The sequence below is a fragment of the Myotis myotis genome, unplaced genomic scaffold (genome assembly GCF_014108235.1).
Source record: "Myotis myotis isolate mMyoMyo1 unplaced genomic scaffold, mMyoMyo1.p scaffold_m19_p_6, whole genome shotgun sequence".
Lineage (NCBI taxonomy): Eukaryota > Metazoa > Chordata > Mammalia > Chiroptera > Vespertilionidae > Myotis > Myotis myotis.
In genome coordinates, this window is record NW_023416368.1 from 82,961,000 (window position 1) to 82,978,389 (window position 17,390).

Genomic DNA, 17,390 nt, shown 5'->3' on the forward strand with positions numbered 1-17,390 from the left:
CTTGTGGACATCCATAGAGCAGCACCCCAGTAACGGAGGTGTTGCAATAGTGCCCTCTTGTGGACATCCTTAGAACAGCACCCTAGTAATCAATTGTGCCAGCCTGAAAAGAAAACCCAAATGACAGTTCTAGAGGGCTCTTGCCCTGCAGTGCAGTGTTGCAATAGTGCCCTCTTGTGGAAATTCGGAGAACAGCACCCTAGTAATGAATTCTGCCAGTCTGAAAAGAAAACCAGGAAGATAGACCTCAAGTGCTCTAGCCCTTGCAGGGAGGTGTTGTAATAGTGCCTCTAGTGGACATTCTGAGAATCGCACCATAGTAACAGACTGGTTGCAATAGTGCCCTCTTGTGCACATTCTGAGTACAGCACCTTAATATGGGAGGTGTTGCAATAGTGCCCTCCTGTGGACATTCTCAGAACAACACCCTAGTAATGAATTCTGCCAGACTGAAAAGAAAACCCAAATAATAGACCTAGAGCGCTCTAGCCCTTGCAGGGAGGTGTTGCAATAGTGCTGTCTTTTGGACATTCTGAAAACAGCACCCTAATAAGGGATTAGATGCAATAGTGCCCTCTTGTGGACATTCTGAGAACAGCACCATAGTAGAAGAGGAGTTGCAATAGTGAAAAATAAAAGATATATGATGTGAAAGAGTTAAAAAGCTCTTATTTAATGTATTAACTTTATAAAGCGTTTCATTTTCCTAATCATTGTTTCACAGAATTTGTCAACAGATATTGGCTTAGGTGACAGACAGAAAACCCCACTTAGTGATTCCACAGCCTTACCTCTGGGTTCTGTTCTCTACTTTGCAAAAAGGTTCAAATAGATCGTGCACGTTGTGTTTCTCGGCTATGGCTAGAAGGTCAAAGTAATATCTGGCATACGTTCTGCCAGTGATCTGAGTATTATAACAAATTAAACGTAAAAAATATAGTTCTATCTCATTCCTAGGGGAGGAGGAGGAGACAAAACCGACACAGAACATTTCAGTCATCTGGGCTACCGACAAAAATGTCACTCTGCGCTACAAGAATGACTCTAAATTGTGTTTTGAAACAAGTAAAGGTTACCCAGCTGTACTAAGACTGTAACCATCAAACCAGGTGCAGCTCTTTGAGGTCCCTCCTGCATCCCAGCACTTGGAGTTGGGAGGAGTGTGAAGAGGTGACCGCCCCCTTTTGCTCTCCTGCTGCTGACTTGGGGGCTCAGAGTCCCTTGAGTGCAGCTGTGGATTCGTGCTCCTGGCTCACTGACCAGGGCCCGCTGTAGTGTTCAGATGAAAGGAGTGATGTAGGCTGCTCCTGGGCCCTAACCAACTTGCAGGCATTTCCACCAGGCCCTTCACAGGAAGGGGCTTGTGGAAGTAGAGAGGTACCAACAAACGAAGCGGGCACGTCACCACCGCCGTGAAGGGATCCATGGGAAGCCACCACTACTATCTGAGGGGCCAACACTCTTGAGGCAACAAGGATTCCTCGAGTATAAATAAATTAATTAATTAAATCAGCCACATTTGATGGGAAAGGGGACCCATCCCCCACCTAGTGCATGTGACTAACAGCAGAGGACAAAAGGGAAGTTTCTGTTCACCTTAATCCTCCTGACAGGACAGGCTGCACTTTTTAAACTATGAAAAGCAGAAACATGAAAGATAGATGAGCTGGCTGGACTAAGCCCCCTTTAGGACTTGGCCTCTGACGGGCACGGAGTCAGACTCCAACCGTGTTCTCCCACGTGGCGCTGCGTCCTGCCCTGCTCAGCGCCCTGCCCCTGCCCGAGCAGAGGGGAGCCTGCCCACAGGGGTGAGCTCAATAAAGTGGGGAAGGAAATTTGGGAGCAGCGCTCACATGTCATCGACGGTAATGATGTTGTTGATGAGCTGGCAGTAGTCCATGCCCCACACAGTCTGTTTGTCCCAATACTCATAGGCAAGAAGGGCGGATCCCAAAAGTATTCTTCTCCAGTTAGTGGGATTCATGTCAATATGTGCATAGTCCAACAGCCTTTCCATGAAAATCTGCAAAAGTAGAGCACTGGTCTTTCACTTTAGCTCAGTGTAAATGCTTGATTAGAAGTGTTAGAAATGACAGATTTGATCCATTTTTGAAATTCTTTTTTTTCTTTGCCAAAACTCATGGGAGGATATTTTTTCATTGATTCTTAGAAAGAGTGGAAGGAAGGGAGGTGGGGAGAGACAGATATTCACAGAGAGAAAAACATCTATATGAGAGAGACATCCATTAGCTGCCCCCCCCCCCCCCCCCACTTGCTTGTTTTGGGAGAGGAATCGAACGTGCAATCCAGGTGGGGGTCCTTGACCAGGAATCGAACCCGTGACCCTTTGGTGTGTGGGCTACTGCACTATCTACTGAGCCACCTGGCAAGGGTGAAATTCCTTCTATCCTTACGTTCTACAGACACTGCTTGGCCAGCCAAAGCCAGAGGCCATCCCATTCTCTCGTTCACCACTTTAGTCTGCCCCTGGCGCTGTCACGCCACTGAAACTGCTATTGCTAAGGGCATCGGAGCCTTCACAATATGAACAGAGCTCTTCATCTCACTGCCCACTCCCCCGCCATCCCTAATAGCAGAGGGGGCACGGCCACTTGCCTAGTTGCTGGGACCAAAAACCTCCACTTGAGCCAGCCTGCTCCGATCTGCTAGCAGGTCTGGCCTCCCCTTCTCCGTGGGAACCTGACCGCTTGCCAGTGCATTGGGCACCTCTCACCTGTATGACTCTTACTGACTCCTGACTTTACTGCCTCCACTCGGACTTCCAACAACACTCTCTTCTCCCCAGGGAACCAGAGTAGCCTCTTTCCTTGAGAGCACTTCACCCCCAACTCTATGTCTGCCAAAGGTTTCCCATCAGGCAAATCTAATGTAACTTCTTCCCATGGCCTGCAAGCCTCCAGGCCCTATGAGATAGGATATTGCCCGTCTCTGACCTCATCTTCTTTCCTCATCCCACACTCTGACCACACGGCCACACCTCACTGTTCCCTGAACACACAAACCCTGTGCCCGTCTCAGAAGCGTGCCTCGGGCCCCCTGCCCACAAGGCCAGAGCTCATCTTCCTCAGCTCAGCCAGGTCACGGTTCCAATGTTTCCTCTTTAAAGAGGCTCTTCTGACCTTGCTGCCTAAAAGAGTAAATCCCTGTGATCACCTTATCTCTTCATCCTGCTTTATCTTCTTGGTGCTCACACCACCTGAAGCGTTCATCTCTTTAAAAACACTCATTAAAAAACTACGTATGTCTTCCCCACTAGAATATAAGCTCTTGGGGTTGGGTGGGGAGTTGGGGGAAGAAACCGAAACCTCCCCTCATGTCTTTAATAGCAATTGTTTGTGATGGAAACTGCAATGGTAACACTTTCAATCCCAACGATTATTTAGCTCCACTGTGTGTGGCTTACTCCCTTTCATAGCTTCTCTTAATAAAGTTCTGAGGATCATGTCAGGAATCTGCTTTGATGTGCAAAGCTGGACCATCGCCTGTGCTTGGGACAGAGAAGCAGCCCCTGGAAGAGCTGTCTTACCAAGGTCACAATCGCACATTCAGCGGTGAGGTGTTCAGCACTGAAAAGGGCACAGACAAATCTGTAGACACTCTTCAGTTCAGGGTCATGCAGAAAGTGGTCCGTTGTAAGTATTTCGTGCTGAAAAGAGAAAAAAGGCAATACAAATACCCACTGAAGGAAAATACATAAGAGCTCTCATGCTAGCAGCCTTCTACTTTGCCCACCTGTCCCTAAAATAATTTTGATTAGGTGACATGTCTTTTAGCCTTTTTAAAAAATAATGACACTTTTTTTTTTATTTCAGAGAGGAAGGGAGAAGGAGAGTGAGATAGAAACGTCAATGATGAGAGAGAATCTTTGATCAGCTGCCTCCTGCACACCCCCTACTGGGGATGGGGCCCACAACCCAGGCATGTGCCCTTGACCAGAATTGAACCCGGGACCCTTCAGTCCGCAGGCCAGCGCTCTATCCACTGAGCCAAACCAGCTAGGGCTCTATTAGTCTTTGAGGTATAAACAATGATCTTAAACAACACTGATTCTATACTCACCGGTTACTGAACACAGATACAGACAACCTGCATACAGTTATGTATGTTTCTCCCTCCCCCCGCCCACAGAAGTCTACCGAAATGTATACCATGTTTAGGCTCACAGGCATGTTGACCCCATGTCACTCTTCTCTGCAACCAGCTCTGAAAACACATGTTCATGTTCCTGTGACCCCGAGACTCTGGCTGTGCCGTGCTCCCCAGGAGGCACCAGCTACATGTCGCTGCAGAGCTTCAGAGGAGGGAAGCAGGAAATCCTCTCATTTTAATTGGTTTAAAATTTAAGTAGTTGCCTCAGTTTTTTCAAAGAGTCTTAACAGACCTTGTAGGTCTATTTACAGACATTTATATTGTTTGGTGCTCCTGAAATGTTTCTTTAAGAAAGATACACTTACTCATTTGGGGCACATTTACTCACTTTAGCTCCCTGACTATACAAAGCTGTGGCTCAGTTCTTACTGACGTGGCCCTCACGCAAGCCTCCTTTTGTAAAATCATTAGAGACAACATGCAGTGGGGAGAAGACTGAAAAGAAGATGATTTTGACTTCAAGCTGGAGGGAGTCGTTTTCTTCTGATAATTCATTTCAAAGCAGACCAGTATGAAATAAACACCACAGTAGGAGAGACAGATAGAACCTCAATAAAACTGACACTTACTCTGAAGGGGTGCTTTCTCTCATTGAAAATATCGATTGATTTACGTCCAACTCTGTAAAACAAGAATATGCATTTGAGAACCTTACTCAGGAAATGTTAGTCTCTCAGCAACACATCATCTAGGAGTGGAGACGGGGTTCAGGGGGAAGCTTAACTTCCCACAGAGCAGTCTGACAAACTGACTCTGTAAGAGGGTTTCCTGACTTCTTTTTGCTCAGTACATCAAACCCTGTGCGATGTTTTCTGCAATGACCAGCGAGAGTTGCCTTCAAAACCACTGACCCTCCCTGACAGGCAATGCTGGTACACCAAATATGGTTCCATCCCTCCAGCTCACACTGGAATACACAAGAACACTTTATAAAGCAGTAGTGCTGGGCTACAATGTGTTTAGAATTTTAATTCATGTGGATATGACATTCATGTTTATTTCCTGTTTTTCCACTTGTTAAGTTTCCTGTATTACATTCTTATTGTGAATTTGTTCTTGTATCTGTTAAAGGTTTGAATTAAAAAGGTGCCTTTCTATTTTAAAAGTGACCAGTCTTTTGACTGCAATGTTCTCCGCACTAAAACACTCTGCTCATTGGAACAAGTGAGCTCTGCCGGCCACTGGGGTTAGGTTCCCCTAGACCAGCGGTTCTCAACCTGTGGGTCGCGACCCCTTTGGCAGTTGAACGACCCTTTTCACAGGGGTCGCCTAAGACCATCCTGCAGATCAAATACTTACATTACGATTCATAACAGTAGCAACATTACAGTTATGAAGTAGCAACGAAAATCGTTTTATGGTTGGGTCCCAACATGAGGAACTGTACTTAAAGGGCCAGAAGGTTGAGAACCACTGCCCTATTTCTCAGGAGGCCCATGCGGTCAACACTCATGCTAGAGGAATATTGAGGCATTGCCTGAGTCTACACCGACTTTTGAAATGTTGTATAAAATCAAAGATGATCAAAACTGGTGTGTGAGCATGGATGAAGGCAGTGGTACCACACTGTGCTAGCAGTCAGTGTATTCTTCACTGCCACTTGCAGTTCAAAACTAATTCTGCCTCACTTCAGGACGTCCTTGATAAAAAGGAAGAGTATTATGAAACGTGGATCCTGTTTTCACCTTCTCAACAGGGGGAGAGTGGGCATTACGCACTTCTGCACACTGAGATGTGGTTTTGCTAAGGAGAAGCGCTCATGACTTAGCTGTGAGCAGAACAAGCCACTCTTTCCTTAGAATTACATCTTTACCTGAGAATACACCTGCCATTCTCGCAAAACATAAACAGTGAGCCTGTCCCATCAAGGAAAGTAAACTGTACATTTATCAAGCTATCAAGCTAACAATCAGGATTTGGGAAAACATGGACTGTCTTTCTTGTTCTTCGTTTTTGTTTCAGAGAAATAGAATAAGAGGTGGCAGGGGGTGAGAGAGAAAAAGAGACACATCGGTTTATTGATCCACTTAATTTTACACATTCATTGATTATTTCTTGTATGTGCCCTGACCGTGGATCAAAATCATGATTTTGACATCTGAGGACAACGCTCAAACCAACTGAGCTATTCGACCAGGGAAACAATGTGTGCCTTGCTTTGTCTGCTGGGCAGCTTTTCAATACTTAGAGATTTTTCTGGCAAGATTGGTGGTGATACTCACAAAATGGAGGTACGGACACTGTAGTAAGAAAGTGGACCAATACTCTCCAAATGACTAACGTTATCATAAAATAATGTAGAAGTGAAAGATTCCTTTGGTTTACAAGATAGATCAATCGGTACGAACTTAACAGAGTACCTACTGTAAGTTCATGGGTATAATGTAAATTTCCATTGTACCTAATTTAAAATACCAGCAGTTGTGGACTTTTGGTCCAATGTCAAAGGATAATCACAATTATCTGAGTCTTTGTAAATACAGCTTTTTCTAGCCAGATAGCTACATGAGGCTGGGTCTTCCTAACACTTCTTCAAAGCAAAGGATTAAGATGACTGAAGTAATGACAAATGATTGCAGACAGAATATCCATGAGAATCAGGTGTCTTCTCTTAAGCCAGACATTTAAAAAATTTGCAAAAATGTAAATTAATGACACATGTCCACTCAAATTTTGGTGCGGAAAATAATTATTTTTCATATTGTCTTGCATATTATACCCTGTAGTGGGCAAGACCATCTGCCACAACAAAGGATTATCCAGCTCAGAATTTCAGTAATGCTATAAAAACTGTTTAAAAATACAGTGGACTTATTTTTTAAAGCTCCATTTTAATTTCTAATACAGTAAATAGCAAATAATCCACATAAACAAATACTCTTTGGGATCCTCAATAACTCAAGTGTTATGGGTCTTAAGACAAAAACAATTCATTCACTTTAATCCTATACAATAAAAGGGTACCATGCAAATTGTCCCCTCGACCAGGAGCTCAACCAGAGTTTGACCAGGGGGCAGGGCTGGTCCACCAACCACCCGGGGTCTCTCCCGTGGCTGGCCCCGCCCAACTGGCCCTGATTGGGGCCCGCCGGCTGGACCCTACCTGTGCACGATCTGTGCACCGGGCCTCTCATAATATAATAAAAAGTACTCTAAAGCTCTCTTCAAAAATGTCTACAGCGACTACCTAACACTCAATTTGATATGTTATACATTTACTAGCTAGAATAACAATACAGGTTTTAAAACTCACCTGTACTTTATGATGTGATATATGCACAAAGTCATGCTGTGGAAGAAAAAAGAATTGTAACAATTGATTTTATTATGTTAGGTTTGAGGACAATTGTTAATGGGTTGGGGTGGGGGGGGCGGAGCGGGAAGACCATCCCAGCTGCCCAGTGGTCTTGAAATCTTCATTCCCATCAGTATCATATGGGCACTTTGCCCTTGTTTTAGCTATTTTGCTATTTCACAGACTCGAGACTGTACACCTACCTTGGCCCCACCCTGTACATGTTAGTACTCACTCCCCCATCATCTGCCCTTGTACCCATACGACCTTGCATCCTGTACATGTTATATGTATTTGTGCACATACTTAAATTTAAGCCATACAGTAGTTGTTATGCTTTTAAAAAAGCTGTGAGGCCTGCGTTTCAGTTGATTTATTTCACTATCTACCTACACACACATTTCCATTATTTTCCTACAATTAAATAAAACGCTCTGTGCCAACAAAAGTTTAACATCACTTTTACATAATTATTAGGAAATTGAGCAGCAAGTGTAAGAGCCCAACACATCAGTAGATTTAGTTATCCTGGCACAAGCAATGCTAACACGCATCGCAATGCTTCACCGTGTAAAATTAATAACATTTATTTCCAAAGTAGATTAAATGTAATCATGCCTCACAGTTTTCCTCAGCTTGTCAGAGGTTGTGACATTGAGAGACTGTTGGGGATGGTGGTGAAGTGCATGTATTTAGAGACAAACATTTTTAGAAAAGTTGGGTAAGTGATTCCAGTAAAGACTGCACCCCATTGGGAACAATGTATCATGATGCACATTTTTCAAAATCATCCTTAAAACTCAATTAGCTCTATGAATTTTCTCAGTAAACCCTCACTTCCCCAACAGTGAATCTACTGCATGACCATTTTCTTTCTTTCTTTCTTTCTTTCTTTCTTTCTTTCTTTCTTTCTTTCTTTCTTTCTTTCTTTCTTTCTTTCTCTCTTTCTCTCTTTCTCTCTTTCTCTCTTTCTCTCTTTCTCTCTTCCTTCCTTCCTTCCTTCCTTCCTTCCTTCCTTCCTTCCTTCCTTCCTTCCTTTCTTTCTTTTTTCTTCTTTTTTTTTTTTTGGAAGAGGAGAACTGAGTTTAATAATTTTGTTTCCACTTGACTGTGACTGGAAACCTGGCTCCATAGAAGGGACCAGGAGAAGGTGAGCTGCTATGGAAGAGAGAATCTGCCAGGTCACCAAACGCAAAGGGGATATGACAGAACCAAGCAGTCCCCAGAGTGGACAGTGAGAAAGAACCAGTCATCAGCAGAAGCCAAAACTCTGAGAAGCATGTGCGAGAGTCGGTCCATGGCGACGGTTGCTCTGGGAACGGGAACATTCCTGCGCGGGGATGCCTAAGGCCTAGGCTACACAAAGGGCGTCTGAGACGGACATTCCTGATGGACATTTTACAAAATTTGGCTCTTAGAATAACTGAGAAATAGCCTGAAAAGATCGTCCCTGAAACCGTAATAAAGAAAGTGTCTTATCTAACTGGTAAAACTGACAGCTCAGTGAGCTATTTTTGCTGTCATCCTACCATAAGAAGAAAGCAGAAATACATTCGTCTCAGCAATCTGTGAAAAGCAGGGAACCGCATCGTAAAAGCGTAGAAAGAGTCTGTAAATGGGAGAGTCCCAGAAAAAGCTCTCTCCAAAATGTCCACAAGGATACACATGCCCGTTAGAAGAAAAAGTAAGAATATACACATCATCAATCACATCTGAGAATAAAAAAGTTAGGATTGACATATTTAGATCGAATGACTACTCTAAAGTAGGGCAGCTTATTTGCGTCATTTCTCAGATTCCTTGGGCAAGTCATGCGCATTCCGAAGGGATCAGCACCTGCAAATTCCTTGCCCTGGATCATGGGTTCCGCTCCCAGAGGAGAGAAGAACAAGCCTGGCCTGTGAGGCCTTTACTTTCTAAAAGAAAAACCAACCAGACCAGACCCGCCAGGTCATCTGCTGCAGGTGCGCCTGGTTAACCTTCCCCTTGATTAACACGGAAACAGACACATCCCTGCCCCAAGGGTTGAGTGTTTCCTCCTAAAAGACATTCCTACCATACATCATATTTGCAAAGCAGTTTAAACACACTGCCTGCTATCAGCACTGTTTGTTTGTTTTTAATAAAAGGGATGCACATCTGCGTGTAAGAACTGAAAGATTCTCCCCAGAGTTTAAAGCAGCGGTTCTCAACCTGTGGGTCGTGACCCCTTTGGGGGTCGAAGGACCCTTTCACAGGGGTCCCCTGAGACCATCAGAAAACACATATATAATTACATTTTATTGTTGTGATTAATCACTATGCTTTAATTATGTTCAGTTTGTAACAATGAAAATACATCCTGCATCTCAGATATTAACATGACCATTCATAACAGTAGCAAAATTACAGTTATGAACTAGCAACGAAAATAATTTCACGGTTGGGGGGTCACCACAACATGAGGAACTGTATTAAAGGGTCGCAGCATTAGGAAGGTTGAGAACCACTGGATTAAAGGATTAATAAGATGCTGGTTCAAGTTCTTGAAGATGGAAATGGAAGGCAAATGGCGTCCTCAGAGGCTGGGAACTGGTTACAAACAGCAGGGCCTCCCCTGAGCTGGGCGGCGGCTGAGCACCACCCCACCCCATGTGAAAGCGCCTTGCAGCACTGGCCCTGAGTCCTAACAGGGCTTTACTTTAGATCGCCGCCCACCACCCGTTTTCCTCGTATTTTACTATCAAGAAGTTCGGCCACACAGCTTAAAAAAAAAAAAAAAAAAAAAAAAAGAAGTCCAAACTGTTTCCATTCTGAGGCAAATTATGATGTGATGCTAATTTACATAAAGCGTTTGCCTCTCCATGGGTCCTGCTGAAATCTAGGGTCCATCCCCAGGAAAAACCTCATACATCTGTCTAATTGCAGCAGAAGCGGGCGGGCGTGGCTCTGAATGACCATTTTCAAACGGGAGGACAGCAAATGAAAATTTACTGTACTTCCTAAATTAGACTTTGGAGAAAGAAGCACGAAACCTACTTGTCTGAGCAAGGCTAACCTTTACAACTACGTTTGAATTATTCTGTAACATCAGAATCTTTTGAATTCAAAAGAAGCTACAGAATGCATCCAAAGTTGAGTGGTGTTATTCTTTACTCCAGGATTTAGTGTCTTGGCTGAATACAAACATTCAGTGATTACTCAATAGGTCCCAAAGCTCAGGAGTTGAGAGAGAGAGATGGGGCTCAGCTTTTGCTGAAACACAATTTGATCTCAACTACTGTTATAAGTGAGAGAAGAAAGTTATATTATTATAATTGTGAACTTGCTGTTTTTTAACTAAAGTAGACGTTACTAATAATTTAATTAGCACAAAGATGGCACATTTTGAAAATGACGTTTTAAAGCTACTTATCCTTTTCAGGCTGAAAATACAATTAAAGGTGAATATACTAATACTGTCAGGGAGCATTTCCTAAACCGTGTTCTGGAGAATCAGCCCTCCTATTCCAGACACTGAGAATGTACCTTGGACAACCCCATGGGAGCCAGGAAGCTGGACAGAATATGCATTGTCTCTCTTAAATAAGCTTAGAGTTTTCATCTTAGGGTGTTTTTAAGGTTCATCTCCCATGGCAGACTATGGGGCAACTAATAAATACTTTTCATCATCATAACACTGTTCATGGTTGTTTAAGTATAAACCTGTCTAAGTCTACGTGTCCAAAAATTACTTCTTTCACCTTTTTCTTTTGTTATATATCTCCTATATATTAGAGAGGAATATGCAAATTGACTGTCACCACCACAAAGATGATTGCACCCACAGTGGAAGCAGAGTTCCCGTAAAGAGCCTTAATGAGCAATCAGCAGGGACCTGAGGCTGCGACCCCCCTCCCGGCCCCCATGGAACTTGGCAGGGGACCTCAAGGCGTGCCCCCCCGCTCCAGCCTGGTCTGGGGGCCCTGGGGCTGCACCCCCTGCCCAGCAGGGCTTGACAAGGGTGGGACTGTCAGGGTCTGGACCTAGCCCAATGGTGGGGGTGGGGGGGTCGCTGGGTCTGGATCTCATGTGATTTTGAAGCGCACGTGGGTCGGTAGGGACTTGACTCTGGGTCCCATGGTGCGCCCCTGACTCTGACAGGAGGAAGATTTTCATATACATTTTACTAATTTTCTTTCATCTCTGACACTTCTATTATAGAGAAAGGGCAAATAGCAATATTAAAATATTTCCTCTAATTAATCTCCTTTTAATGTGCACGAATTTCATGCACCGGTCCACAAGATGCTGTGTCTTGAAGATGTATTTATACATATGTATACATATATAATTAAATTTTATATATCTATTAAATTAAAACTTCAGTTGAACAAATTTTACCTAAAAAGGAATTAGCTTGAAAAGTTGTTCCTTAAAGACTGATGTGATACATCCCACTTTGGGGGTAGAGGAAAAGTAAATTTTAATACAAACATAGTGTAGAAAAATGTATGATGGGAAAATCTGTCAAAATCCAATTAACTTGTAATGCAGACACACTCTGGTGCCAGTGGGGGAGAAACTATTCCTTCTTGCAAGAATAGCTTCTAAAGTGCTGTGCACTGTTTTAGGCCTATGTCCCATAAAGAAATACGTTTTAATAGAAACACCCAATAAAAAGCCCTTCTCCCTTCCATTATGGTCAAAAATGCCTTAAAAACAGAAAAACACACATGATATTTTGGGGGGATTTCATATATTTGCTAACTGGTTTTCCCTTCTTCCATCCACTCTACTGGTTACATGGAAATTGAAATTTCATATTTAGGTCCTTGAAATCAATAAATAATAGACACCAGTTTCTTAACCTGGTTACTGAGAAGGACCACAAAGTGGCTGAAACTATGGATCAGTAGGATGCTCTCAGCAGAAGGGGGTCTGTCACTCAGCCTGCGGCCACCTAGTGGTACTCACGACTGGATGATGGTTTTAAAGTCTGGCTGCCTGATGGTATCGTCAGAGGGAAACACTGTCGGACACGACCCATATCCTTTAGTGAGGCGCCCTGGACATTCCTGACGTAGAGGGAAAGAGAGGCAAATGTCACCGTGCGTCTGCTGAACCTATAAAAGTGTCTGTTCTTTCTCTTGGTTAAAATGTCAAACAATTAAGCATTAAGGGTTTTCTTACAGCCCATGAACTGCTTGAGTGTGAGATCATGTGCGGCTCTATGTAAACCCAACAGATAATCTAACTTCTACAGACGAGATTTGAGGAATGGCTTATAAAGTATTCCCTTTCATAAGTACCTGTCATCAAACCTGCCCAACCCCTATTAAAAATGCCCTTTATAATAGTGTAAAACGTTTAGAATTAGACTTCAGTGTTTTTCTTCCTTAAGAGAGCAAACCTAGCTAAGGTTTCCTATTTCTCTTGTTCATTTATTGCACTTAAATGCAATGCATTAAATAATAAAAATTCACGACCATTTTATTACAGTAAATGAAAGCCAACAATGAATATTAATTCAAAGAGACAAACAAGCATGTTTGGTCACAGGTGTGTGTGTGCGTCAGGGCTGCCCATTTGCTAACAAGCTGGGGGCCACAGGTCTCTCTGAGCCTCACTTTCCCCAAAACCAGATAAAACAACTTTCAGAATTCAACTCTCACTTCATGTTTAAGGAAGACTATCATTACATTTCTCAAGCGAGAACCCCAGAGAATGGTTTCCATTCTGTTCTCTTGGCCATCTGACACTCCCCCCCATCCTGGCCCTCAGGCTGCTCTCTCTGCTTCCAAGGAGGCCTCTTCTTCCTTGTCCAGCAGCTCCACTCCTCCCCACCTACCTCCAGGACACCCTCCCCAGCAGCACACCACCCAGCTTCTCTCCTGCACACGCCCACATCTGAGTGACCACTTGTCACACGGCATCAACTGCCTCCAGGGTGTCCCCCTCATAGGAACCTACGCTTCTCTAGGGAAGGGAGGACTCTGACTTCTCTCCGGCCTCCAGTTGCTGACCATAGAACCTGGGACAGATTAGCAGTTCGAGTACTTGTCAAGTTTTTTTTTTTAATATATATATTTTTTTATTTCAGAGAGGAAGATAGAGGAATAGAGAGCTAGAAATATCAATGATGATGAGAATATTTGATTGGCTGCCTCCTGCACGCCCCTCACTGGGGATTGAGTCTGCAACCCTAGCATGTGCCCGTGGCCGGAATCAAACCTGGGACCCCTCAGACTGCAGGCCAATGCTGTATCCACTGAGCCAAACCAGCTAGGGCAACAAGTTTTTTAAATCGTTTACATCTGGGAGATAAATCTTACTGCAGATACAATTTAGAATTTATCTGCAGTGGTACTAGAGAGGTGACAATAAAATGTTTGAGAACCTTTAGAGAAAACACTATCCTTAACACACTTTAGCAGTACCCATTGATTTGAGAAGTATCCATTGATTTGCAAAGAGCCCAACAATTCAGCAATAATCAAATACTGACATAGCCTGAACTATGTTTTTGACAATTCTCTTCCTTAAAATAAGGCCAATCACGAATCATAGTAAATAGCTGAGAATAACAGTAGCATTTTTGAATATCAGAAAATACTAATAACTTAATATGCTTGATTTTGTTCTTTTTAAAAACTAATGCAGATAAGCCATCCTTCCTCATTTCATAGAAAATAGCTTTCTTCATGCGGTCATACTTCCCCATCAGCATCCCCCACAAATGCACAAGAGATCGGGCAGGGCAATAATCTACTTGATGCCTTTTAAAACACAGAGCATTTTAACAATGCCAGCAGCCTATAATCAGAAAGATCCATAGATTGTATAAACACCATTTTGCTTGTTTTAATGGTTTCACTGCAAAGCCACTTTTTCCTTATTAATCAGAAGTTCCAGACCATATATTTTTTTGAAAAATATCACTATTTGAAGGAATAAATTATCCTTCAATCTAGAATAATTAGGAAAATAGAGGAGGTTGAGAACACCTACAAATGAGGTCCGTGCTATTGGTATCTGTCCATTACACTTGTTAGGAATCACAGCAGACAACTTTTATATCAAACTATTAATTTCTTATTTAACTCTTCAACTGTTTACTTACATCATTGTTCTTCCTCTTGTCTTGCTCTAAGAAAAAACAAATGAACTGATCAATTCTGATACAAATGCCATAGAAAATAACAAGGGTTTGTTATCTGAGAAACTACCACATATACAATGAGCAAAATTTTATTTCATTTTAAATACTTTACAACAAAATTTATAATTTGGAATACCTGGAAAGATAAGCACCCCAAAGTAAAATCTAAAAACTTAGTGTTACTTTTTGACCTAACGTATCACCTATATTAGGCACAAATGAAAGGCTCTCCATGTACAGAAGAAAAGGGCAAATCAATTCAGACCAGGTGAGAAACGAAGCTGATGAAGAAGTTTACCTGTAGCAGATCTGAACCTCTACCCAGTATTGGTGTCTGATTGTACATTTATACCCATCTCACTTGAACCACCAGGATCTAAGAGTTGACGCTCTGAGAACCAGTTTCTGGCCAGGCACCAGTCCCCAGGCTCATGAGCCTCCCTGGAAATGTCCAGAACCACTTATTGGTAATCAACCAAAATACCTCACTAAAAACCAATGGGTCTTTACTCAATTGGAAAGTAACCTATTTAAATGTACATTTTAAAATGAGTGCTGCCTTAGTAGCCCTGGCTGGTGTTGCACAGTTTGTTGGGCATCGTCCCCTGCACCAAAAGGTTGACCAGTTTCATTCGTGGTCAAGGGGACATGCCTGTGTTTTGGGCTCAGTCCCTGCTGGGGGGGGGGGGGGGGGGCGGGCAGGACGCAGCAAATCCATGTTACTCTCTCACATCAATGTTTTCTCTCTCTCCCTCTCCCTCCAAAAATCAATAAACTAATTTTTTCTTTCTTTCTTTTATTTAATCCTCACCCGAGGATATTTTATCCGTTGCTTTTTAGAGAGAGTGGGAGAGAGAGGGAAAGACAGAGAGAAACATCAATGTGAGGGAAACACATCAGTTGGTTGTCTCCTGCACAAGCCCTGACCAGGGCCCAGGCTGGGGGGAAGCCTGCAACCGAGGTATGTGCCCTTGACTGGGATTGGACCCAGGACTCTTAAGTGCAGGCCAATGCTCTATCCACTGAGCCAAACCAGTTCGGTTTTAATAAACTATTTTTAAAAATATTTTTAGAACGAAAATGAGCATGGTAACCTTCATTGCACATGGCTACAGCACCCAGCGTCATTTTGCTGTCACAAAGGCCAGGAGAAGAATAAAAGCTCTGAATAGAGTCTTGGCTGTGCTGTTTCCCACACTGCCTCCTATGGTGTGGGATTGGCACCACAGAAACAGTCCCTTCTGAGTGAAGAGAGGGCCAGGGCGTAGCTTTTCCTTTACTGTCTCCGCTCTACTGTGAGGCACCCATGGCTCTGGAAGGAACTGACAAACACAGCCATCCGAACCAAAAGCGATTAGCTTAAAACAAGAAAAACACACACACAGGACACCCCATGCTTTATTGTGCGGCATCATTTCCAATACAATGGAACCCTCATTCCTTGTACTTCTGTCCTAATCAACTGAAACACCTGGTCACGTGTGCCTTTCCAGCAGGTAAACTCAATTGAACAAAGCATTGAGGAAGGTCAGCAGGCAAGCAGGAGGGTCCAAATCCGACCTTGCTGCTCAGGTAGTAAAGAGGGAAACACATCCGGCCGCAAGGGGGAAAGCAGCAGGGGTGCGGACCAGGTGTCCATCCCTAGGAAAGCTGGCTCCAGCTGGAAGGAGCCCCAGGCAGTGAGTCCCTCCCAGGGGACTGTAGGGGCAGCGGGGGACAGAGGTACCCCAAAGAGCAGAAGGGAATTGCTGCTTCTTACCTTGGGGCGTCACCGGGGCGCTGCTGTTCTTCAGGTGGTGGCGCTTGAGGGCTCCGCAAGTTGACTCAGACTTCGGGGCAGCAGGCACTGTTTCTACTGCCCCTGTGTCCCTAGCAGCTGCCTCATGAGCCTCAGACTCACGCTTTGACTTAACGCGCCTGGAGCCCCCACCCAGCTTGGCGCTGGCGCTGGGACTGGGACTGGCCTTCAGGCAGCAACTCTTGGAGTTGCCCATGGTTCACCTCCTCTCCTCCCTGGTGTTGCTGATTCGCTCACACCCCGCTCCCCGCCTCCCCCCACCCACAACCCTCAACAGTCCCTCCCGCCAAGGAAGGCTAGGCCTGCAGGCAGCCCCAAGGCTTCACCGCACAAGCAGGTAGGGCTCACCCACTGTTTGCTTGGCCTCTGGGCTGCCTGGCCCTAGGTGGGGCTCAGGGCCCAGCCACCCCCCGAAACTGCACCTCTCTGGATGACTTGTTTGTGAGGACAGCAACCAACACGACTTGTTGAAAATGGATCGGGATCCGACAAGCGCTGAGAGCTACAACCACAGTGGGAAGAGAGCACAGCCAAAGCTCCTTCTCCTGCCACAGTTGCTTCTCAACTGAAGTCTGTTGTCCTGGCTGCTGCCAGCCAATCAGAACACGTTCCGCAGTTACCTGGTTACAAGGGACCAATCACACCCAGAGTTCCTCCATGCTGGAACCCACAAAGAAGTCAGGGATTTACAATCCTTCCTCTTGACTTGGGTTTCCATTCATTGCATGCATCCTGGACCTCTCCACTCCTGAGGGAAGTGCAAGCAGGCCAGAGTCATTAGCTCCTGGGTTTCACCAGGTCTGACAGCCGACTCATTGATGCATTGCTCTCTGGACTTATTTACACCTTCATCGTTGACCATTTTTGTAACTAAATTCTCCTTCTCTATCTACATCTTAGCTTTTGCCTGCACTTTGCCCTGGTCCTCCTCTCCGTAAAGAGCTATGACTGTGTGTCTTAAATGGGACTCAAGGAAACATCACCCCTCTCCTTCCTCATAAGTAAAA

At 44.2% G+C, this 17,390-nt stretch overlaps 1 protein-coding gene across 1 annotated transcript; it reads right to left on the bottom strand.

Moving 5' to 3' along the window:
• Positions 1 to 1,849: 1,849 nt before the first annotated feature.
• LOC118658538 (cyclin-Y-like protein 1) lies at positions 1,850 to 16,579 on the bottom strand. The gene is made up of 7 exons (XM_036314051.1): positions 16,345 to 16,579; positions 14,547 to 14,572; positions 12,401 to 12,501; positions 10,146 to 10,208; positions 4,740 to 4,791; positions 3,548 to 3,667; positions 1,850 to 2,023 (listed from the first exon to the last, which is right to left on the bottom strand). The coding sequence occupies exons 1-7, from the start codon at positions 16,577 to 16,579 to the stop codon at positions 1,850 to 1,852; spliced, it is 771 nt and encodes a 256-aa protein (XP_036169944.1).
• Between the last annotated feature and the right edge of the window lie 811 nt (positions 16,580 to 17,390).

Coding starts and splice junctions, on each gene's coding strand:
- LOC118658538 (XM_036314051.1), bottom strand. CDS start 16,579: ATGGGCAACTCCAAGAGTTGCTGCCTGAAGGCCAGTCCCAGTCCCAGC. Junction 14,573..16,344: donor CGCCCCGGTGACGCCCCAAG/GTAAGAAGCAGC, acceptor GTTTTTTCTTAG/AGCAAGACAAGAGGAAGAAC. Junction 12,502..14,546: donor ACAAGAGGAAGAACAATGAT/GTAAGTAAACAG, acceptor CCTCTACGTCAG/GAATGTCCAGGGCGCCTCAC.